Below are 23780 nucleotides of genomic sequence, written 5' to 3'. Positions count from 1 at the left end.
GGGTCCCCCGACAGTCGTTCCCACCACACCCTCACTAAACACTTGGGTCTACTGGGGCTGTCCATCAGTTTTCCCTGCCATCTGATCCAACTCACCACTAGATGGTGATCGGTTGACAGCTCAGCACCTCTCTTCACCCAAGCGTCCAGAACATGTGGCCTCAAGTCAGATGTGAAACGACTACAAAGTCAATCATTGACCTTTGTCCCAAGGAGCTCTGGTATCAAGTACACTTACAGTATGAGAATCCTTGTGTTCGAACATGGTGTTTGTTATGGATAAGCCATGGCTAGCACAGAAGTCCAATAACATTTCACCATTTGGGTTCAGATTGGGCAAGCCATTCTTCCCAATCACCCCCTGCTAGATTTCCCAGTCATTGCCAACGTGAGCGTTGAAGTCCCCCAACAGGACTATGGAGTTAGTAGCTGGGGCCCTGTCCAAAACCCCACCCACCCTTTCCAAGAAGGTTGTATACTCTGAACTGTTTGGTGCATAAGCACACCCAACAATCCAAGTTTTCCACTCTGCAACCTTAAGTCGCATTGAGGTGACCCTCTCGTCCACCAGGATAAACTCAGCTGTATGTCAGTATCCCCAAACCTGCCCAGCACCTCTCACCCTGTGCAACTCCTGAGTAGGAGAGAGACCACCCCCTATCGAGGAGTTTGGTTCCAGAGCCAACACTGTGAGTGGAGGTGAGCCCAACTTTATCTAATTAGTATCGCTCAACTTCCCGCACCAGTTCCGGCTCCTTGCCCCCATTGACGTTACATTCCACATTCCAAGAGCCAGTTTCTGTCGCGAGGGTGACGCCACGCGCCACCCCGCTGGCTCCTGCTGCCTGATAAATATCGCACCCAACCCTCACATTGGACCTTGCGGGTGGTGGGCCCACATGCCCCCCCCCTGTTATCTTTCGGGGTTGCCTTCTCTTTTCGGGCTGGGCCCAGTCAGGTTATGTGGGCTGCCCAGCCACCAGGCGCTCGCCTAGGAACACTACCCGCAGGCCTGGCTCCAGGGGTAGGTCCTGGTGACCCTATTCCGGGCAGGGTAAACGTTCTCATGTTCACTTTTTTCATGGAGGTTTTTGGATCACATTAATCTGGATCTTCACTCCAGACCTGTTTGCCTTGGGAGACCCTACCAGGAGCATACTGCTCCTGCCGATATAGCTCTTGAGATCCCCAGATCACACAAGCCCTTCCGCCACGCCAAGGTCCCGATCTTCCACAATCCACCTGTCAGATTTTCAAGTGGAAGAAACAAATACTTTTATCCATGTGTTTACAGAGAGAACTTTGTAGACAGACCAAGCATTAAAATACATTTTTTGTCAGATATGTAGGAATAGCTTATGTACAACATCTTCCAGAAAGGAGTTGAAGCCTTTTGTGTTGACTTGCGACAAAGGATTTGAATATAAGAGCTTTAATAGGTATTACCCAATTTAAGTCTATCCAAGACAGCAAATAAGAAACACCATTCTACTTGGTCAAATGCTATTTACATTTATTCATTTATTTTAGCAGACACTTTGCTCCAAAGCGAAACACATGTCACAGCAATACAATCAATGCCCTGGCTTTCGTTTCGCAGAGACAGATGATTACACCAGGTTCAGGCTTTCCAGCAATGTTTATAATATTTAAGACATGGAGTCCCCTCCCCTGGTTATGCCTATTTTGCAAATTAAAAAAAAAAAAAAAAAGAAAAAAAAAAGGCAGTTTTCCCCCTAAAAACTTTTACAATTCAATTTAACGCTAGCAGTCAAACGTAATTGATCTCGTCGACCTAGCTAAGCCTAACTAGTAGGCTAATAGTTCAGCTTCCACCTCACCGAAAGTGTCCTACAACGGACTATATCACCTCTATCTATGTTCATAGCTATTTTGTCAAGTGAATAAGACATTGCATTATACGTTTAACTCCTGAACTAATGCCATTTTTCATGAAAGTCTAATTTGCGCTTTACTGCTAAACGGACGAGTCGCAGACACAACGAACTGACACCGAAGCCGTTGTCTTCTTCTGTTTCCTCCTGAGTCGAGTTCTCCTGTCTCGCGATATTACCGTACTCCCGCGAATCGACGCGCCTCTCCCTCTTCGGTTTCCTGCCTTTCCCAGTTGTTTAGTTAATGGCGGACGGAAAAAGTGCGATCGACTGCATCTTCACTTTTAACCGGGAAAATACAGTCAAAGAGGCGGTTACTTCAACTGACACTTGGGGGGGTGGGAAATTTGCCTTACTGAGGAGACGCGGAGAAGGCCTTACTTACAACCCGAAGCGACGTTGCCTTGAAGAACGCTGACACAGGAACTAAAGTTGGCTAGCATTAGCTTCCCTGTTAGCTGTGGTAATGAGCGTTACGGTAGTGGAAGTGTCCGTCTGAGCACAAGCTGTTCGATCGGCTGGAGAGAAAAAAAAAAAAAAAAAAAGCAGCCGGTAAAATAGACTCATCTGTGTGTGAAGCCAGGGCGACGCTGAGTGGAGGCAGCCTGCTGCGGACGTGTGACATGGCCCTGCTCGTTTCGGAAAGGTGACATGAACCGAAGTGCCGAGAAGCTGTGTGTGTTGTTGAAGTTAGCCGAGCTTCTGTGTGTGTGTGTGTTTTGCAGGCCTCCCGCTAGGCGCTCGTCTTACGCGCTAACACGGCCACATCATCGGGCAGCGAGCGCTCGGGTGCTGAAGTGTACTAGCTCTGCTCTCCAGCGAGACTGCTGGCTCTGCGATCCCGTCGGGCTGTGTGTTAGCTGGAGCCCGCGGGCGCGGCGGCGCTGCGGGAGCGGGAGGCTGCGCCGGCCGGGATCCCCCGCCCGAGCCGAGGCTGCGCGAGCGTCTCTGCGCCGCTGGCGGAGGGAACGAGCGGCCCAGTAGCAGAAGCGCCGTCTCCAGCGCGGCGGAGCGATGAGCCGTGAACGAGTCCGCGCGACGGTCACTCGCTCTCCCCTTTAATCATCTCACTTGTCTAAGTGCAGCTGCGAGTCATTCATTGCGTTGGGAGAAGATGTGACATTGTTGTCTGTGCCTGAGGAACTTGCGCGAAGAAGGTGGTTTTGACAGCAGCGCAGCAGCTTAAACTTGAGCTTCTGTGATAATTATAATAATTAATACAACCAAGATTGATTTTATGCATTTGGACCTTCCCCAGGGGATATGACAGCCCTAAACTGCTCACCAACCCAGAAAGAGAGAGAGGAAGAGCTTAAACTAGAGAGCAACTAAGTGTAGATGCGTAAAACAAACAGGACCGTCTGGTTCGAAGAGCCCGTGTCTGAGTCGGGACGGGACAGAACAGTACAGTACGATAAAGATGTAGCTTACACTAGCTGGTCTACAGCACTTCAGTTCGTGACCGAAGGATGTGTTGAGCATCGGAGGACAGCGGGTGACGTGTGCTGGTCGGAGCCGATTCTGCCTGTCTGAAAGTTGTTGGTTCACATGTGCAGCACCCCTTGACGGTGCTGCATGCCCCGATCTGGTGGGGTATGAATACTTCTCTGCGCTGATTGGTCAAGGTGGGGGTGCGGTGGCGCAGCGGGTTTGACCAGGTTCTGCTCTCGGGGGGTCTGGGGTTCGAGTCCCGCTTGGGGTACCTTGTGACGGATCTGTCCTGGGTGCGTCCCCTCCAGCCTTGCACCCTGTGTTGCCGGGTTAGGCTCCGGCTTGCCGCGACCCTGCTTGGGACAAGCCGTTTCAGACAGTGTGTGCGTGCACGCGCTAATTGGTCTAGAGTCCTTTTTGTGCAAGAATGTCTACTGTGCGACAAATTAATGAATGAAGACTTTTTCAGAGAATGATTTGCGGGCTGCTCAGCGTTTTGTGGCTCAGATTCCGAGGCTGGTCGTAAAAACGTGTTCTGAGCTCTGTGCTTGTAGGGTATGGATGCACAATGTCTATGAGGAGTCTCCTTCATGTAAGCACACATTTGTTCCAGGTCAGCAAATGCACGGAAAGAATATACCAGTTAAAAAGGACAACGAATGAGATATTTTGCAGTACATTTTTAGGTCAGTTTTTTTTTTTTTTTCTTCCTCTCTGCTTTCATGCTTTCATGAAACCGGAGTGAAGGCTTTCAGCTGCGTACAAAGGTGTTTGATTTATTTTGCCATATGCTTTGTCTCAGTTTAGCAGCAAATTGGTAAGGGACAGATCATAAAGGGAATGAGTTGCCGCAGTTGATAGGGACGTCCATTTTTGCTTTGTGTAACACTCGCATAACGTTCATCTAATTTACAGTACCTGTTTTTAAGGCTTGCCCTACATTTGTTGAAACATACGTTATTCACATGCTCTGCGGGCACAGTTTTCCAGGGTCATCTGGGTGATGTACCGGTTTACACTTCAATCTATATGGTCAGACATTTAGTGGAACACTTTACACATTAACTGCTCTTCTTTGATTATTATCTACACGCAGTCACATGTTTTTGTTTTTTTTTTTTAAAATTTCTGACATATTGTGTTGTGCATTTGTCATGAGTGCCCAGACTGAGTAGCAGAAATAGTGACTAGTTCAGCAGTATTACTGTGATGGGAGAAGCAAGATGGGAATAACTGCCATCAGAGCAAGTATCACGATAAGGAACGTAAAGATTACTAGATCAAATGTAGTCTTTTACAACAAAGAACAAACTTGAATCATTTAGTGCATTGTATTAGCTATTACTGTACAGTGTTATTTGTTTCCTTTATAGTGTAACTTCTACAAGGCAAAAACATTCACTGCTATTCTGACAGTCATCATTGCTTAACCTGTAAACATCGTCATGCTTTTATTACAGACAGTACTGTGTATGAAAATGTTTACTCTAAAGGTATAATGGTTGTTGTAAGTGAATAGTTAAAAGTAATGTTGGTTATTTTATGTCATCTCGTGTTTAATAAGGAAGGACTTGCCAGTCTGTCCATTTTACTTGTAGACCAGGTATATATTTAGAGACCTGATGGCCATATACCTCAGGGGTGTTTATCACATAGCTGATGAGAAATAAACTGAAATGAAAAACTTGCTGTGTTTGAGATAAAACTTGTTTTTTAGACATCTACATAATGTATGAAGTAACATATTTGACAGCACCTTTATTCAGAAACAGCATGTCTGGCTTCAAGTTGAACTATATGCCGATTCTTTGTGAATTGCTAGTTTTGTTTTAAGGTGACAGTAGCAGCTATATTGAAGAAATCTGTTTTGTTTTTAAGTTGTTAAAATATCCTGGGAGCTGTTCTGCCGAATCTTCCAAAAATCAGTATTCTGTCCTTAGTATTGTTCGCTTCTTTATTCAGAACGCTTTGTACCATGTATCGTGTTTTTGTTTTGAAGGAATTGGCTGTTATGGTTGGAATGCTTGAGGCATGTTGTGTGCAGTTTCAGAATGCAGACTGTTTTTCACAAGTACAAGAACTGAAGCCCTGTGTGTTTGTGTAACCTAATCCTGGTGGCTGTGGAGACCAAATAACCTATTCAGAGCAGTGTCCTGTTAACAGTTACCCTGTTTGGCTTTTGAGTTACTCCCTTGTGATTGTGCTAAGAGGAGAAATAGTCATCTTTTTATTATTGTTTTTTTCCTCTCTCTTTTTTTTTTTTTTTTTTAAAAAAAATAAATCTTCCCTCTATCGCCACACGTTGAGTGCCACGCAGGTTTTCATGCTAAGCTTGTTTATAATTGGCAGCTTGGCATTGAGTACAAGAACATATTCTCTGTCAGCATTCTCTTAGAAAGACAGGCATTTGCTGCCTCTTTTACTCTCTATATAAATAATTGTCCTTGTATTTACATATGTTTGTTTTTGATGCACAGCAATATTAGAGTAGGTTCCTAAAAATTGTTGCATTTCAGCCTTTAATATATGAGACTAAGGAAGAACTAAGACACAAATTGTTAAACTTGCTTATGCATCCTTTGTACTTTATGGATGCGTTACAAGTCATTTACCACTGCATATATTGTGTTTGATGATATTCTACCAAAGTGGCCCTAACAGACCCTGTGTCCCTTCTCCTGTCTTCCTCAGGTGACCAAGCAAGATGTTGAGTCGAAGGCTAAATGAGGTATCTCAGATGGCCTCTGCACATCCTGGCGGAGTGGACCCAGGGAAAGGTCAGGCTCCTCTGGCACTACCTTTCATGTCATGAAGTGACAGTGCATCGCTCTGACTTTAGACTTTTAAAATTTCACAACCATCCTGAATAACTGTTTGGTGGAAGTATGTGAACCCTATAGGGATAGTCATTAATCTTGTACAAAATAATGACAAATACTTATGAAATCTAAATCTTAAAATAGTCTTGTGAAATGAATAAATGATTATGATTTAAACACCTAATTCTACTTACATACTTGGTTTAACCAGTGCCCTTTGGGGTTCACTTATTTTTGCACCTGCACTGCTGCTGTTTTTCTTCTAGGTAATATATGAAATTGATAATTACACACCTCTTATGTCAGATGAAAGTACTTCTCATTCAGTGACCATTTTGGGACACAAAGGTTCACATACTTTAAAGCAGCACACTATGCACTCTTATGTTATTTCTTAGCATTTCCTGATTTTATGTATGTACTTTTACTTGAAGGGGTTCAGTTATTTCTTACTTATTTCAGAGCTGTCGTCTGCATGGAAAAGTCTGAGTCAGACCAAAGCTGCAGTAAGTATGGAGAGACTGCTTTGTTTGCACATTTAAGCAACTGATGCAGTTGGTTGATAGTTTTATCATGTATTTAATCATAGGTTTAACATTAAAACTATAGTTTCTTGAATAAACTCCAATGTAGACTCAGATTTGTTATAACATTCTTGATAAAAGTTCTTGTATTGATGTGCATTAGTAATTATGCAGCTATCTATATAAAAAAAAAACAAAATTGGAAACAGTTTTGGGGTTTCTTAGCAAATGTAGCACCTCAGCGTCAGTCTTTCAAAAATAGCTTAGTGTGTGCATTGTAATTAACGCAGGGATTTTGTTTCCTTGTAGTTACGGCACATTGAGAACCGCCTGGAGGCAGTCCCTGGCACAGGGGTGCTGCTAAACTCAGTCATGGACACCAAGAAAGCATCCAGCACCACCACGAGGAAGATTAGCAACAGAGGTGAGGAACTAGAGCTGCTCAGTGGTAATAGCTGGCAGGCGATGCTGCAAACGGTCCTTTTATTGACAGCATGTTGTGAATCATTGACTCTCTACCCTTACATTAAATGAATGCCTTAGCAATTGTTTCAGAGAGGGTCAAATTAAAATGGAAACATCACTTTCTGTGGGTTAAGTTATCGGAGCAACTGATTAGTCATTTAGAAAAGGGATTAGTGGCCTTGGTGGGGGTATGGTATAGTACCTTGAAACAAAGTATTTTAGCAGACATGCAGATTGCAATTAATAAAAGCCATGTCATTCTTGCTACCCTCAGAAGGGCGACACGCTGCGGACACTTTCCAAGGCCAGGTCTCTAAGTCAAGAACTCGGAGTTGCCGCAGCCCCGAAAAAAGCTCGCGCAGTCCTCTAAGGACAACCACGCTGGACAGCAACGTGCGACGGACTGGCTGCGTGGAGTTCAAGGAGCCGCTTGCCTCTTATAGGTCAGAGCAGAAACTGCAGTCTTTCCTTGCAGTCTTCTGAAACTGTTTTAAATGTGTCTTCGAGGATCAGAACATGTTATCTCTCTATCTCTCCATCTTCTTCCTTTTTCCCTCCACAAGTTTGTTTGGCCCTACTAGGCTTAGATACAAATATCCAGATATTTTTGGAGCTATTTAGAAGTTTCTGAGATATTTAGAAAAAAACTGATATCCTGGGATATTTAGAAAAATGAAGCATAGTTTTGAGTCTGCTTTGAGGGTTTCTTTGCATTTCCGTTGGTTTTACTGAGCCGGCAAGCTAATCATCCAGCATCTTTTACTATTTCATAATGTATCCCACAATGCCTGGTGCAATCCAACATGGAGGATGCAGATCGTGACGACAGGCAAACCCCTGAAGCTCAAAGTTCCAGTACTAGTACAGCAGTGAGGGAAAACAAATTGGTGTGCCTTTTAAATCATCTCAAAGCTCCAGGGTTTTTGAGAGGGTTTTCTCGTTACTGGCCACCATGTTTGGCAATCAACAGCATGAAGCTCTAGAAGATTACACCGAGGTGGCATTGATGCTACAAGTTAACGGTCATTAGAACAGGACTCAATCTAGTTGTCTGCCAGACATTTACATTGACTACTGTTGTAATGATTATTAGGCTATCAGTAATGATTGGTGGAATGTTGAACCTTAGTGTATAAATCCAACAACAGCCAGCCTCTGTAAACATGTTCTTTGTTGTTTTGGATTCAACGCACTTTAATAACTTTTCTGCCAACCCACTGGAACACTAGAATCTGAATCAAGCATGGAAGTTCTGAGATTTAAGTCATTTCAAGTACGTAATAAAACCGTTTTTACGCGTTTTTCAGTCTCATCCTTTCATGGACAACACAATCTTTAAAATAATATAGATATGTATATAGATATTTAGGCATTTTTGAGGATATTTAGAAACTTGAAACACATTTATGCTAATTTTCAAGATATTTGTGTCTAAGCCTAGGCCCTACCAGGTACAGCACACAATAAGGTTAAGTTTTCACCGACTGATTTTATTGACAGATAGTCTAAAGCATTCTTATGCATTTTATTCTTTGTTGTTATTCAGTCATCTCCATGTATTTTGATTTTTTTTTTTTTTTTTTTGGATGAGTTATCACATAATTCCTTCTGAACAGCTTTTTATAGCAGATAACAGCCAAAAGACAGCTCCTGCCTCTGGTAGAGTTAGTTAACTAATGTGTTGTGGTTTTGAGAATCATTTTCTGGTGTCATTGTTCCATCATTACTCTTTTGTTTTCTGTGGCTTTCACTAAGACACCACTGGTCACGACTTGTCATAGTCACGAAGGTTTGTTTCCCCCTTTTTACAGAGAGCCCTCTCCATTGCCTTTGACTTCTTCCCAGCATGAGGCTCAAAATCTGATGTCTGTGGTGCCTCCTTCCCCTAACCGTGAAATGCGGCTGAGCCAACTAGTGTACCGGCGAGACACACGTGACCAGCAGACCAGTGAAATAGGCAACACCTTCCCCTCAGCCCCTGACAACACTGTGGTGCGTTACCTCAATGACCGACCTGCTCTTGATGCTCTTCGTCAGCCAGTGACCAGGTCCAACGAGTCTTCTCATGGAGAGTCACTGCTAGCTGAAGCCCCACAGTCCTCCAGCCCAAGTCCCACCTCCCAGCGGCTGGAGAATCTGAGACGTAAGCAACCTGATGATAAGCTGGAGAAACTTAAGGAGAGGATCCGCCGGCAGCGTGAGCATCTAGAGGAAGCAGCTGAAGCACAGAGGATGTTGGAATGCCTGCAGCAGCCAAGGTGTGTGGCCAATGGAACTGAGAGCGTGGCAGCAGCAGCACCCATCGCCAAAGTGCGCAAGGTGGCAGCTGCTCCCCCAGCCCCTGTATATAAAGGTAAGAATTCACAAAGGGTCCAACTTTATACCAAATTGTCCAGTTCCTCTGAATATGTTGACCTTTTTAAAGCCTCTCTGGGAAGAGGGTGTAGGCTTGCTTTTAATTAGGTACTGATTTACTTTGACAGGTTTCAACCCCAGTGTGCCGAAGGTCCTCACTCCCACTGGGAAAGAATGGTGTGAGGAAGACTTCCAGAAATTGAGTACAGATATCTACCCAGATCTGTCCGTTCAGCTGGCAGGTAAGTACACAGAATGGAAGCAAAGGGGGAGGGAGGGAGGGAGGGAGGGAGAGAGAGGGAGAGAGAGAGAGAGACTACTTGCACAGGCAGCCAGCTGACCTGCTGTTTCTGACTGGCAGTTTGAGCTGAAACAGTTAAAATGCACTGACATTTATTGATTTAATCAATGCTTTTCTCCAACTGTGTAAACAAAAGTGCATTTCACAAGAGGTTTAGATGCAGAAGTGATTGTTGAAGCAGTTTGTCCAAATCCACTGTCTTTGCTATGTCACATTACATGAATATGTGCCGAGAGAACTTGTAGGAAATACAAAGGTAATCATGGCAGATAATGTGATAGGAATTTCTGGAGCACAAGTGGGTTTGAAAGACATGCATTTCAGGCTGCTGCTTGCTTTTTGAATGTTGAAAGGGATTTAACAGTTCTGAGGGTGCTCCTTCCACTACAGTGGACCCATAACTGAGTACCTACAGACTATGGACCTCTTGTGAGTGGGACTACCAAGTGTCTACAAGTGGAGGAGGGCAGTGCTCTTGCCAGGGTATAGGAAGTGATCAGGCTCTGTAGGTATCTGTGTGCAGATCCTTTGACCATTTTATAGACTGTATTCAGTGTCTTGATACGGAGAACTAGAGGGATCCAGTTGTAGGAGATGAGGAAGTGTGAACACTTTGACAAATTAAACTCAACTTGTGCAGCATTATTTTGGATCATTAGGAGAGGCTTGATGGCAGAAGTAGGTAGACGAGGCTGGTGGGAGGTGTAATAGTCCAGGCAGGATATCACCATGGTCAAGACCAAGTGCCATGTATTGTGAAATGATGGACAGATCCTGTGGTTATACAGATGGTATGTGCAGGTTGAAACAGTAAAGACATTTCTGACTGAGTTTAAAAACCAACCAAGCTCTTGTTTGAAACCCTCAATCACTTTGCTGCCAAAAAAAGGCATTCTTAAGGTCCCTGTGAACACAGAAGAGAAAATGTTTTAAAGTTAATGTCATCTCTCTGATTCTGTTTAAATTTGAAATGAACACATCAGTGCATTTGTTTGTGTTAGGCCCAAACAGCATGTGAACATTCCTAAAGAAGAGGTGCAGGTTCTGTTGCTCCGTTCCACAAAAGTTATTGTAAGGCCTGGATATTTCCTCATTCGAGAAAGTTTTTGGTTTTCCTACAACCAAACATTATTCTTGATATTATTAGTTCTCTGGCTTCTTGTATTATGTCAGAATAATGGCCCTTTTGCAATTTTTTTCATTGTTTTTACTGAAGCACAGATGCATACACAGATACAAGAATTTTTTCAGTGTCATGAGAAAAGGTTGATGTACAGATTGGTTTGTATGTCAGGATGTCACGAATATAGATTGTGTGAGTTTTTTTTTTTTTTTGTACAAAAATGTTTTATTCTAGAAATAGATGCATGACAATGGGTTCTGAAGGCTCTGCATTGAGTATATAATAGTTAACAAAAACATACATAAATTCTTATACATTTGAAGATCTTTGAAGTAATATTGAACAAGAATAATCAAACACAATAGGCACAGTACTGAAGTGCAAACCTGCACAAACTGAGGACAGTAGATACATGGTTCTTGGAATAGAAATAACCAGTAATGTATAATGAGGACAAACATGGCTGAGAACCAGTGAAATCAAATTGTAGGTAAAGGAAGACTGATACTCATTTTAACCAGTATTGTGGCAGATCAATTAAAATATGCCATTTCTAATACCTTTCTCAGTGGACCATTAATCTATCAATATTTGTCTGAGATTAACTCAGTTCTGTCAAACAAAACCTGTCTTCCAAACTTACTGTGTTGGTGTTTTTCGCTATTGAAGTACAACCCAGTAGAATTGGTTTTATATCAGTTCTTCATGAAAGGGGACCAGTCTTTGGTCTGCCCAAGGCTGGACTTTCAGCTAATAATTGGGCTGTCGTCTTCTCTCTCTCATTCCTCCTTTCTCTTCTCGTTCATTCTTCTTTAAATATGTTATTCAGGAGCTCCTTGTAGGTGCTCTTATCTTGAGTTCTTACCGTAACAGTTATCAATTTAAATGAAAATGAACCTCCTGTTTTTGTTACATCTGTTGATCTCCCTTTAAACTCATTGTTTTGTTGTCTTGTTTTTAATTTCAGCAGAGAAAGCACAGAGCATACCAAAGCCAGTGGACAGAGGTCAGGACAAGAAACCCTGCAAGCCCGTGAGAAAAGTGCACAAGTGGGCTCCCCAGCCCACTTCTGACACCAAGCCAGGTTCGGCCTGTTTTGTACTGTTTCTACTTTGCCTTTTGTCATGTAAATGCTTGGAGTCTACGGAGTTTTCCTTCTGTCATTTGCATACTGTTTAATCTCTGGCTCTCATGGAAGTCTTTTGCTTACTAAGGGAAAAATTTGGGTGGGGTTATTTGCCGACTTCTGTATCAAGAGCTGTTCTAGCTCTTACATTTAGAATCTACATGGTTGACCTTGCATAGCAACATTGATTTGTCCCGTGTCTGTGGAAACCGGTCCCTTATATATGTACGCCTTCTCGGGGTAGAAATGATCAGTATGTGTAGTATGGGAATTCTCAATATGCTGCCTGGAATGCTGCTCCTTTCCAAAACTGATACTCCAGTACTGAGTGCTGGAATCTAGAAGACCTTTGGTACCTCCCTCCCTTCTCCTAATGCACACCATGAGGGTGTTTTACTCTGACCTCGTAACCCAACCCACCCAACCCAGACATATCGTTGGCACTAGTTGTCCTGGCTAGAAATAGCACTGTAAATCTATGATTAAGTACTTTGCTTGTTCAGACTGGTCCAATACACTGAACCAGATGCATTTTTGTCTGATGTAGAGAACAGATTTAATCGGCTGTAAAATGAGTCAGTCTCTCAACTTTAAATTAAGTTGCTACAAAGCATTTAACTGTAATACAAAAAACTGTGGAAAATTGCAGTAACATTTCAAAAGAGCTTTTTTCCAACTTGGTAGGTAAGAACAAATTCAAACACAACTAGATAAAAGTACCCACCTACAGAAATTTTAACATTTTATTTTTTTGGCATGAGACATATGTCTTCTGCTCTCACCTCCCACTTGGGTGTTGTTTAATCATTTCTGCTTTGGTTTTTACATTTATTCATTTAGCAGATGCTTTTCTCCAAAGCAACTTCCAATGAACTCTGTGTAGTGCTATCAGCCCACACACCTTATTCACCAATGTGACTTACACTGCTAGATACACTACTTACAATGCGTCACTCATCCATACATCAGTGGAACACACTCTCTCTGTCACTCACTCACACACTATGGGGGAACCTGAACAGCATGTCTTTGGACTGTGGGAGGAAACCGGAGTACCTGGAGGAAACCCACGCAGATGCGGGAAGAACATGCAAACTCCACATACCATTTTTGAAATGGTACATGAATAAATGGCTGATTTAAGTTTCAAGAAACAGTCAGGGAATTCTCCTAATGAAAGATTTGTGAACCCACCATCTTTAACTGTTTCACTGAAAGAAGTGCCTGCAGGCAGCATCCAGTGTTCACTGCTTTAAAGATCCTTTAAATCTTTCTCTTTTCTGCTGTTGCTGTTCCTGGTTTATCTTCAGCTGCTCCAGTAATCAGTACCTCATCTTGGCGGGAAGGTCAGAAGCTGGTTGAAATGGTTTTGGGACCGACACCTCGGCTTCCCCGTGAGCTGAGAGCAGAGCCTGTAGAGACTGCTGAAAGGAAAGGTGGGGAATCACAGCAATCTCCCCTCGGCACATTTATTTACAGTTTTACTGTAGCATTCGGCACGTTCAAAACCTTTGTTACCATTACTTAGACCCTGATAGGAATCTCACATTTTCTCTTCTAAGCATTTTTTCAAACATCGGTGCCGAGTATTAAGCGAAAATGACATTGGACTTTTGTAGTTACACAGCTTTATAGATGCATGTCCCGTCCATAGTGGCATAGAGAATGTGAGACATAACAAACAAACATATGCAGTGGCGGGCTGTCGGAGTCGATGACCGTAAGGAATGGGATTGACTCGCTGTTTCTGACTCGCTGAACAATTCAGCAGAACCACATTGCCCAGTGCTACCCTCATCCCCTACTTCACACATACAGAGGGTGTTGAGAGGGAAATGGTGGGACGGGACATTTTACACTGTTTTCAGATATCGCAGTGCTTGTCAGTGCAAAATGTAATGTCATGCCCCCAATACATTGTTTTTCTGTAACAGTTCCCCTCAAAAATGTCACATGCATTTAAAGGCACACAGTATTAATAGGACATTACTGTTATCTAAAAGAAGGAAGGAGAGGAACTGTGAATATGTACGAAGGTGCAATGTGTGCAGAATGGTGTAGTTTTCTGGTCTGAGATCAGAGAATAGAAATAGTAGTTTTTTCTTCCCCCTCATAAAATATTTATCAAAGGAACCGCTATTGAGTTGTAATCCTTACTTATACCTGCAGATTCTGAGGTAATAAAAAAAATGATAATCATTAGGCAGTCTGTAAAAATAATGCAATGTCAAACTGCATTTCTGAATTAGTGAGGTTATAGTTACTGGTTTATTTTACTGCAGTATTTCCTTTCAAATCCTTCTATTGTCACAAAGCAGTGAATTCCTATATGTTTTCATAGTGTGCTTTTGTTATCCTGTCCTTTGGCAACTTTGTTTCAAGGTTGCTCATCAGATAGTGTTCATCTCCTTGTCCCCTCTTTTTTTTTTTTTTTTCTTTCCAGGTCCTCCACGGGCAAAGTCTGACTCCCGAACAGAGTCCTGCAGGAGGCCCAGAGCAAGCAGCACTGACAGTTCGAAGAAACGGGTTGCTTTTGGGGAGCAGGTTAAGGGGGTGCAGCTCAAGAAACTATCAGCGGGACTGGGGGAAGAAACCAAGAGGACAGTGAATGACTTCCTTCCATCAGACATGCAGGGGATTCTAGATGACTTACAGCTGGACAGTGGGGTGCATGGGAAGGGCAGCGGTGCAATGGGTAGCAGAGTGGCCACAGGTGCAGGGGTGAAGCAGCGCACAAGGTCAGCACCTGCTTCCACATCCCGCACCTCCCGCAGCACAAGTCCTATCAAGCATAGGCCAGAGACAGCTGAAGCCCCACCAAGGACGCGACACTATGATGCCAACTCGGTACGCCAGTACATCACTCGGCAGCAAGAGGAACGCAGGAAGAGGCAGCAGGAAGAGCGGAGGGCACAGAGGCAGGAGGCCGAGCGCCGGAATCATCGCTTGCAGGAACTCTACAGGAAGCAGAGGGAAGGTGTGTCCAGGGTCCCCCCAACCCATGAAGGTGCCCCACAGAAGCGTCTGCAAGAGACTTACTCAAAGCTGCTGCTTGAGCAGGCCAAGCTGGAGCAAGACCTGCCCTGGACGCAGCCCATACTGGAGAGTCTACAGGTGTGATATCAGTAAACCAGGAGAACCAGAATGACACACTAAAGCACACTGACTGCAAAGCCTGTTATGTTTGTTTCAGTAAAATTACTTCATAATAATTGATCATTTTACTGACTTTATCACAGGGTGGAATTCTGCCAGTTAGGCATAAATTTGACTTTTAGGAACAGCTAGCTCTGCTCTGAAGTCTTCATCATCTGTTTAAGGAGTGTTTCTTCAACCACACAGAAATACTGGAAAAGATGAGCTTGTTGAACAATTGAAAACTCATGAGGTCTTAACACATTCGGTTTAACATTTTTTTGAATTGCCAGATGCATTCAGTCACTCAAATGGAATGGAAGGTATACTGTACAGCTTGAAGGAACAGCATTCCCTATTCCTGTTTTAAACATTGAGTGCCATCATAGCAGTTTTATTAGGAAAAAAAAAAAACTTCTGCATTATTTCCTGTTCAGTATTTGCTCTTATATTATGGCCTCACTTGTTTTTGACATCCTCATTCACTTTAAATTTATTTTGGGAGACTTTTGTCAAGGTCGTTCATCTATGTAATTTAGCTCGATTAGAGCATTTTGTCCTTTTAGATAATCTGAAAATACATGATTTGTCCAGCCCTCACAGTAGTTTGTTTGTCAACAGTGCTGTGTGCTTCATGTATTGATGTGTTTGTTTTTGCAGCCCAAACCGCTTTATCAGCCCTCAGGGGAGTCTGACAAGGAGAACAAGAGGTTAGACAGACCACAGAGCGCCTCATCCAGTAGTGACCTCTCCCTGTCTGAACCGCCGGCCCCTCTGCTTACAAGGTAAGACCTCCTCCTCTGCTGCCCTACTACTTTGAGTGTGTGTCAGTGCGTAACACATACATGAGGGCCAAGACGGCACGGTTTTGTGACATTTACTTCTTTAAGTAAGAGAAGCACGGTGTTCAGCAGGTAACACCAGTCCCTAACAGTTCTTGGGCAGTGGTTTTTATTAAGGGATTCCGCTCCAGCACAATCTGTGAAATTTGCATGTTTACCCTGTGTTCGTATGGGCTTCCCCCAGTCCAAAGATATGGGGAAAAGAAAGTAATGGAAAACCATTTCCATACCCTCTTTTTCCATGAACGCTACTCAAGTGTTCACAAGTATTTGTTAACATGGGCTTGATGGCATTTACTCTACCCTACATACCCTTCAGGAAAGTAAGTAAAGCTGGTGGCTCACAACCACAACAAGCTTTAAATGTACACATTACAAACTGCATGCTTAGCGCTTCAGTACATATTGTTCACTTAATTTTTGCAGTGCTTTGTAATTGTTGGTATTAAATGGACATTGTATATCGTAGAAAAACACGTATGCCGTTAAGTTTAATGAGCAGGAAAATGTCAATTTACAATACATATCGTGGTTACATTAAATAAGGTAAAATTTAGAAGCTTTTTTACCATTCAGAAACAAGGGATCCATACAGCTCTAGTAAAATTTAAGGTCAGATCAATGCTGATTCTTCGAGTAACTCCAAAAGCAAACAGCAGGAGTGCACAGATGGTAATTCCTGTTACGCCAAGAGCTGACGCTGTTAAGGTAATATGACCAAGGGGTTGAGAGATGAAGGATCCCCCCTCCAAATCTTTAATATTTGTTTAATTAATTAATTTATCCCTCTCAATCCCAATATCTCCATTCCACAATCCAACATAGTTGGTAGAAGTAATGTACCTTTATTTTGTCTACCAACACTCATTACACTACTTTCCACGTAGTCTACTTAATAGTAGAACTTGGAACTGATAAAGTATGCAAAGCATTGTTGTGTTTTTTATTTTTACTTATTTTGGCTTAGTATGCGTTAGTTTTTGGTATGGTTCTTTGCAGAGTGACTTCAGAGCCATCCTGTTTCTTTTGGTCAAATGTCCAGTCCACATCCACCTCTGGTAAATTTGCTTGATTGAATGTTATTTAGAAAGGCACATACTCCTTTTTATAAGGTCTCACAGCTCACAGTGCCTGGCAGAGTAAAAAACATGCCATGAAGTCCAAGGAACTCTACTTAGACCCCTGAGATAGGATTGTGGCAGTACACAGACCTGGGAAAGGCTATTAAAATTTGCACAGGAGGTTCCTGGGAGCACAGCAGCCTCCAGTGTGTCAAATGGAAGAAGTTTTGAACTATTGAGACTCTTCCTAGAACTGTCTGTAGCCAAACTGGGTATTTGGAGGTGACCGAGAACCCGAAGGCTGCTCTAACAGTTTCACAGTTCTTGTGTACAAATGGGAGAACTTGCTAGAAGGACAACCATCTCCAGCGCTCAATTGGGTCTCTGTGGTAGAAGAGGTGGTAGAAGCTAGATGGAAACCAGTCTTGAGCAAAAGACAGATGACAGCCTGTCCGGAGTTTGCCAAATGGTGCATAAACCTTGTACCAGATCTATACATTTTGAATTAAGTCTAGAACACAGCAAAGTGTGGGGGAAAAAATTGAGAGATCTGAATATTTCTTAAAGGCACTGTGAACGGGGTAACTGGAAATGCTGTCTTGTAAATTAAAGAATGTTTGTCTTGAAAACTACCTTTGGGCTTTCTAAGGTAAATAGCTCAAAGAAACAAACATGCACAGTGTAACAGCCCAGTTAATTGTAGCATAAATAGTACAGGCATTCCTCGGATTATGAACAAGTTCCGTTTCTCAGTCTGTCTTCAAGGCGGACTTTGGCACAAGTCAGAACAGTTAGGTATGGTGTGTATCTAACGTCAGTTTGTCAAATGTTTGTCTTAATATATAGTATATCGAGTACTTTTCTATGCATAAAAAACATTAAAGAAACATTTCGGGATACACATCTTTAGTATAACAGTTATTTCAGCCGGCAGCATTCTGTGCTATTTCAGCAAGAGATGCGCCCTGCTTAAGCTACAGACATACAAATGTTATCAATACCCCAAGAGTCGGCGAGAGCAGGGGTGGAAGATGACTCATTAGTGGATATAATGGTTTCAGAACTTGCTGTGAATTTGACCACGAGCAGGGGGAGAGGCACAGACATAACCATGCCAGGCAGGGGTGAATCAGTGCTACAGGTGTGTATTGCAGTTGGAGGAAAGTGGACTAGGAAAGTGACTTGAACGTGAAATTTGTGAAGTCGTTGCTTGAGCAAGAGAAGTCCAGTTGTTTACATGTTAGAACGCAGGAGCTGGAGAGTTACTTGCAGGAGATGCACACCGATGGTGAGAGAGGGAGAGTTTTTGAAGTATCTAGAGATATTCCTCCACTAGGGGAGATTGTGGCACAAATGGATGTGAGTCCCCCGAGGCTGAAAGAGGTACAAGAGGTGGTGCGTGGCACGAAAGCAGCATCTGCACTGAGACCTAATGGGGTTCCTTACCGGGGTTACATAGGCGCACCAGATGTCCTAAAGATTTATGGAAGCAGATGGTGGTTGTATGGAAGAAAGGTATTATTCTGAAGGCATGGCGGAGAGTAGGAGGGCGGTCTTTATACCCAAAGAGAAAAATGCTGCAGAGATACGGCAATTCAGGACAATTTGCCTTCTTAATATTGAGTGGTGCAGAGGTTGTCTGCATATTTGTTAGCAAACAATGTAATTGACACATCTGTGCAGAAAGCAGGAATTGCAGGATTTTCAGGATGCCTGGAACATTGTAGTATGATCTGGCATCAGATTAAGGTAGCCAAGACAGAAGGTAAAGACCTCCACGTGGTATTTTTGGACTTGGCAAATGTCTTCGGCTCAGTGCCACATGCTCTCTTGTGGAAGGCATTTGATGTTTTTTTTTTTTTTTTTTTTAAAGTTCCAGAGTGCATTACAAGACTGGTTAAGGTGTATTTTGAGGACATTCAGTTTTATTTTTGCACCAAACGATACACCACATCCTGGCAGCAGTTGGGGATTGGCATAATGCCCAGATGCACAATCTCACCACTGGCTTTCACCATGGCCATGGAGGTGATGATAAAATCTTCGAAATGGGTGGTTGGGGGCATGAGGTTGAAGGATGGCACCCGCCTCTCACCAATTAGAGCATATATGGATGACATGACAATGGTCACTACTACTGTTCCGTGTACACGTTGCTTACCAGCAAAGCTAAATGAAAATCTAAATTTGGTCAGGTTGAAAGTTAAACCTGGTAAGTGTAGGAGTCTGTCAATTGTTAAGGGTAAGTTATTCCAGAAGAACTTTCAGAGTGATGGAGAAATGATTCCATCGGTGGTTGAAAAGCAAATTAAGAGCTTGGGTAGATGGTAGGATTCTTCCTTAAGCGACAGGAAACAGGTAAAAGGACTGAGAGGGGATGTTGTTCAGGCAATTAATACGATTAAGTCCTTTTTAGGGAAGCTGAAGGTTTGGTGTCTGCAATTTGGTATATTTCCTCGTATTGGGTGGCCACTAACTGTACGAGGTCTCTGTGTCAGAGGTGGAAAGATTGTAAGGTGTTTTGAGTAAAGATATATGGAAATGGTTGGGTGTTCCTCACTGTTTGAGTGGTTTGGCATTGTATGGAAAGGGGGTCCTGGAGTTGCCACTGAATAGTGTGGTAGAAGAATTCAGGTGTGTCAAGGTTGGCTTGGAACTGACGTTGTCAGGCACAAGGGACCTAGCGATGAGATCAGTACCTATGAGATTAAAAGCAGGATGTAAGTGGAATCTGTGGGAAGTAGTGGCGCAGACAGCATTGGAGCGCAGAGTTGTGGTTGGTCAGGTGCAAGTAGGTAGGGCGGTGCTCGGTGCAGGTGACCCGATAAAGTTGTGGAGTAAAGCTAAGTTACCAGAAAGGAGGAAGATGGTTATTGGCTTCATCCGCGAACAGGAGGAGGAGACGAGACAGGCGATTTCGATGTCACACAGAGTTCAGGGGCAATGTTTGGCTTGGGAGTACGTGGAGAAACGGAAGATCGGCTGGCGTGATCTGTGGGCGATGGACGCCGGTCGTATTAATTTCATTGTTGGAGCCACCTACGATGTTCTTCCTACTCCACAGAATCTTAGTCGCTGGGTCTTTTATAGCCAAGCGCCCCCGATTGAAGCTGCTGGTTGAGGTGCAGGGCATGGTCGAAACAACTACAGTATTTATGAGCGCGTGTAAAACATTTAACTTTAATGTTCGCTTTACCAGTGTTCGTTGGTGTTTCACCTTTCGCTTTATTCTTTCCACTTTGGTTTCAGTCATGATTGTTCTTCTTTGATGCATCACCATCACTTGCTTCACATTTACGCTTTGGTGCCATGCTTGGGAGTGTGAAAACTGAAAAATTAAAGCCAAATACAGTAACACATGAGACATTTAACAGCAACATGGTCCGATTGAAAAGAAAGAAGTCTTTATCCTACCTCGGGCTCGCGCGCCCATGAGCTGATGTACCGCTGTAGACGCACAATGTTTTGACGCAGGTCGCAAAGTAGCGCCTGTTTCTTATTACAAATCATTGTAGGTAACTCGAATTTTTAATATAATAGGCTTTACAGGGGTGGTTCGTAATCACGGGTTGCACGTAAGTTCGTAACCCAGAGACTGCCTGTGTGTTGTTTCTTTAATTAAAAGAGTATTAATAAAGTATGATCAAATTGCACTGTTGCGCAAGGGGTCCAGATGTTTCAGAATTCCTTAAAATTGTCATTGAAATAGTGTAAATTTTTCAAGCAGGAGTCATCCATAAATTTACATTACAAAATTATCATGTAGACCACATCATTAAAATACATTTCTTTGCCAAATATGTAAGAGTGATTAGCCTGTATACCATAACATCAGAAAATCTGGGTTGAGATTTAACAAGAAAATAGAGGGTTAACAAATTAAAATTAACAATTTCTTTTGTTGGTTGCATGAACCCCATTCCAGTGAATTTGCATCTTATCGAAATCCTGGGGTAAATGTATCAGTGCCTGTAGAAGTTTTGCATTTAAAACACAGCTGTTCCTTTCCTAGTAATTAAAAAAAAAAAAAGCTCACACTTGTCTAAGCCAGGGTCATGGTTGTCCACTGCCATCCTTTCAGTGCAAGATGAATAATATTCACTGTGATGGCAAAAACAAGAGCTTAAGAAAAAAATCTTGACAATTTTTTTTTTTTCTCTCCTCATGTAAGAGCTGAGTTGGACCTTGGCCCAGCTTGGCTGCAAGCAGACAGCATGAGACCTCCTTCAGAAGCAACCAGCTCTTTGGTGCCACCAGCTGGTCACCTCTTCACACAGCTTCTGGGCCTGGACACAGGAACTTCAGGGCTGAAAAGGCAGAACCAGAATGTGCCACCTGCAGACGAGTTGACAAAGAGTAAAACGAGCCGCATTGAGGCCCTGAAGGCGAAGGCAGCCTCTATCTCCACCCGCATTGAGACTGAGGCCCGCAAACTGGCTATGGCTGGAATCAGCAGTGGCCATGCCTCTGGGCTCATCAACACAAATGCAGTGTTCTCCCCACAGGTTCCACAAGACAAGGGACCCTGGATCAAACCCTGCAGCCCACCAGAGCGTGAGGATACTAAGCCAAATGATCTGACACTTAAGCTCCAGCAGCTGCTGAGTGCTGGGCAGTCTGGCTGTGATGGTACCCTCCCTGGGGTGGGAAACCTGCATACCTTTGGGAACTTGACAGAAGCGGTCAATGAAGTCAACAAGCCCAGGGCAGCCTCAGTGACCCACCTGGGTCCAGTCTCATCACATGAATCTGAGCATGATGCTGGTCACCTTAACTCTAGTGTTGAATCCATCAGTGAGGGGCCCCTACTGAGTGAAGGTAGTCTGTCAGACCATGACCATGATATAAGCATTGAAGGGAGTATACCTAAACCAGTTCAGTGCATTGGAAGCCCTGGGTTCTGTATGGCTGAGCGAGATGCTCTCCATCCTATCGCTCGCTTCCAGAGGGAGGCACAGAAGTATCATGCCTTTAGCTCACTGTCCCCAACAACAGAAAACAGGAGCCCATGGGAGGAACTAGCAAAGGGGAGCCCCCACAGTGTCATCAACATCTTCACCAAGAACCTGCACAGCTACAGCAGTGGTCAGTGCCCCATCATCCAGTAGTGTTTCAAAACTTTATTGGCACTCATTTATGTGGTACAGTCAGTAATCTACAGTAGTGCCACTCAGTGGCCAGTTATAGAATTTACTGACTCTGTACCATGTAGATATTTGGCAAGTTTTGCACTGTTGGTTTTGGACAGAGTTTAGTTTCTTGAGTATCTTTGGAAGAATATTACATCTGTATCTGTTTTCCAAATGCATGGACAGATTTTTCCTCTTTATGATTTCATGTTGCATATAGTTTTAATATGGTGTGTCAGTGCAAGACTGATTTATTTCTTGCTCCTTCTCCCTTCCTGAAGCGATTGAGCAAAAAGCAGACCAAGGTTCCCAAGCCACACGCCCGGCTATATCTGCTGCTAGCCCACTGGATAGCAGAGGGTACGAGGACGATTTTATCTCCAGTCACAGTGCTGGTGGCACCAGCCAGTCAAGCAGGAGATTACACAGCAGACTCAGGTAAGGAATGCTCCTGATTCATCCTATTCTGTTGGAGTAAATTTAATATAGTTTCACGCTTTGACATCTATGGCTATTGACAGTGAAGTCAATCCAAACAGGATTGCTTTAAACATATCAAAACAGCCTCAGGAAAATGCAGCTGAAACTACGATGGGATGCTGGTTGGCGGAAAATTGTCTATTTAAATATAATATCCATTAGGGGGAGCCCTTAGAGCACATTTTAATATGGGTTTTCTGTTTATAAGCTAAAGACAAGTTAAGATACTTTGTCACTGTATTACACACACACACACACATTTTCAGAACCGCCTGTCCCATACGGGGTCGCGGGAAACCGGAGCCTACCCGGTAACACAGGGCGTAAGGCCGGAGGGGGAGGGGACACACCCAGGACGGGACGCCAGTCCGTCGCAAGGCACCCCAAGCAGGACTCGAACCCCAGACCCACCGGAGAGTAGGACTGCAGTCCAACCCACTGCGCCACCGCACCCCCTTACCACTGTATTACAATACAATGAAATTCTATATGGCAACCCTCAGAAGAACAGCAGCACAAAGAACACTTGATACAAACAACCAAATAAGTCAGTAAATAAATAAATAGGAATTAGAATAAATAAGAATTGCACTGAAAAGATAGCAGGAACATGAACTCTTCTGCTTTTTTTCTTTACTAATTCAACCTGTCCTTTGATCTCCTCTGAACAGTTGAGAAAGATTTAATTGTTTTGTTCACCCCCCCCCCCCCCAGTTCTGACCACAGTGTCTACAGTCCCCATGATGAGTTGCTGAACAGGAGGTCTCCGAGTGATGTCCAGGCCATGGATTTGCAATCTCTTCATTCCTCAGGCTCCACACCTGTCTCTTCCCCACACTCAGCAGACTCCCTTCAAAAACAGGGTGAGGCACTGCTATATAGTGCTCCAGATCACTGAAATATAGCATTATGGATAATTGGTACTGACTCACTGCATGGGTGACACTTTAGTTTAGCTTGTAGCTACCAGCTTGCAGACTGGAATCTAGCACCTTGTCTGTGTTGAGTCTGCATGTTGTAGCTCCATTTGGGTGTTTTCCCTCTGGGATATCTGGTTTCTTCGCATGATCCAAAGATATTTTATGTATTTTTATG

At 43.4% G+C, this 23780-nt stretch overlaps 1 protein-coding gene across 4 annotated transcripts in view; it reads left to right on the top strand.

The window, feature by feature from the left end:
* Nucleotides 1-2462: 2462 nt before the first annotated feature.
* Nucleotides 2463-23780, top strand: part of cep350 (centrosomal protein 350) — a 45479-nt gene continuing 24161 nt past the window's right edge. For all 4 annotated transcript variants that reach the window (XM_029254716.1, XM_029254714.1, XM_029254715.1 and 1 more), the window contains exons 1-14: nucleotides 2463-2540; nucleotides 6017-6102; nucleotides 6607-6650; nucleotides 6978-7092; nucleotides 7408-7576; nucleotides 8945-9486; nucleotides 9617-9730; nucleotides 11880-11996; nucleotides 13349-13474; nucleotides 14482-15152; nucleotides 15834-15958; nucleotides 21248-22161; nucleotides 22487-22643; nucleotides 23400-23548. In XM_029254716.1, coding sequence (XP_029110549.1) covers nucleotides 6030-6102; nucleotides 6607-6650; nucleotides 6978-7092; nucleotides 7408-7576; nucleotides 8945-9486; nucleotides 9617-9730; nucleotides 11880-11996; nucleotides 13349-13474; nucleotides 14482-15152; nucleotides 15834-15958; nucleotides 21248-22161; nucleotides 22487-22643; nucleotides 23400-23548 — 3316 coding nt within the window. In that variant the 5' untranslated portion in view covers nucleotides 2463-2540; nucleotides 6017-6029. The remainder of the gene's footprint in view (nucleotides 2541-6016; nucleotides 6103-6606; nucleotides 6651-6977; nucleotides 7093-7407; nucleotides 7577-8944; nucleotides 9487-9616; nucleotides 9731-11879; nucleotides 11997-13348; nucleotides 13475-14481; nucleotides 15153-15833; nucleotides 15959-21247; nucleotides 22162-22486; nucleotides 22644-23399; nucleotides 23549-23780) is intronic.

The sequence above is a fragment of the Scleropages formosus genome, chromosome 9 (genome assembly GCF_900964775.1).
Source record: "Scleropages formosus chromosome 9, fSclFor1.1, whole genome shotgun sequence".
NCBI classification, from domain to species: domain Eukaryota; kingdom Metazoa; phylum Chordata; class Actinopteri; order Osteoglossiformes; family Osteoglossidae; genus Scleropages; species Scleropages formosus.
The sequence above is the reverse complement of the archived record's forward strand: the minus strand, read 5'-3'. Positions and strand labels throughout refer to the sequence as shown.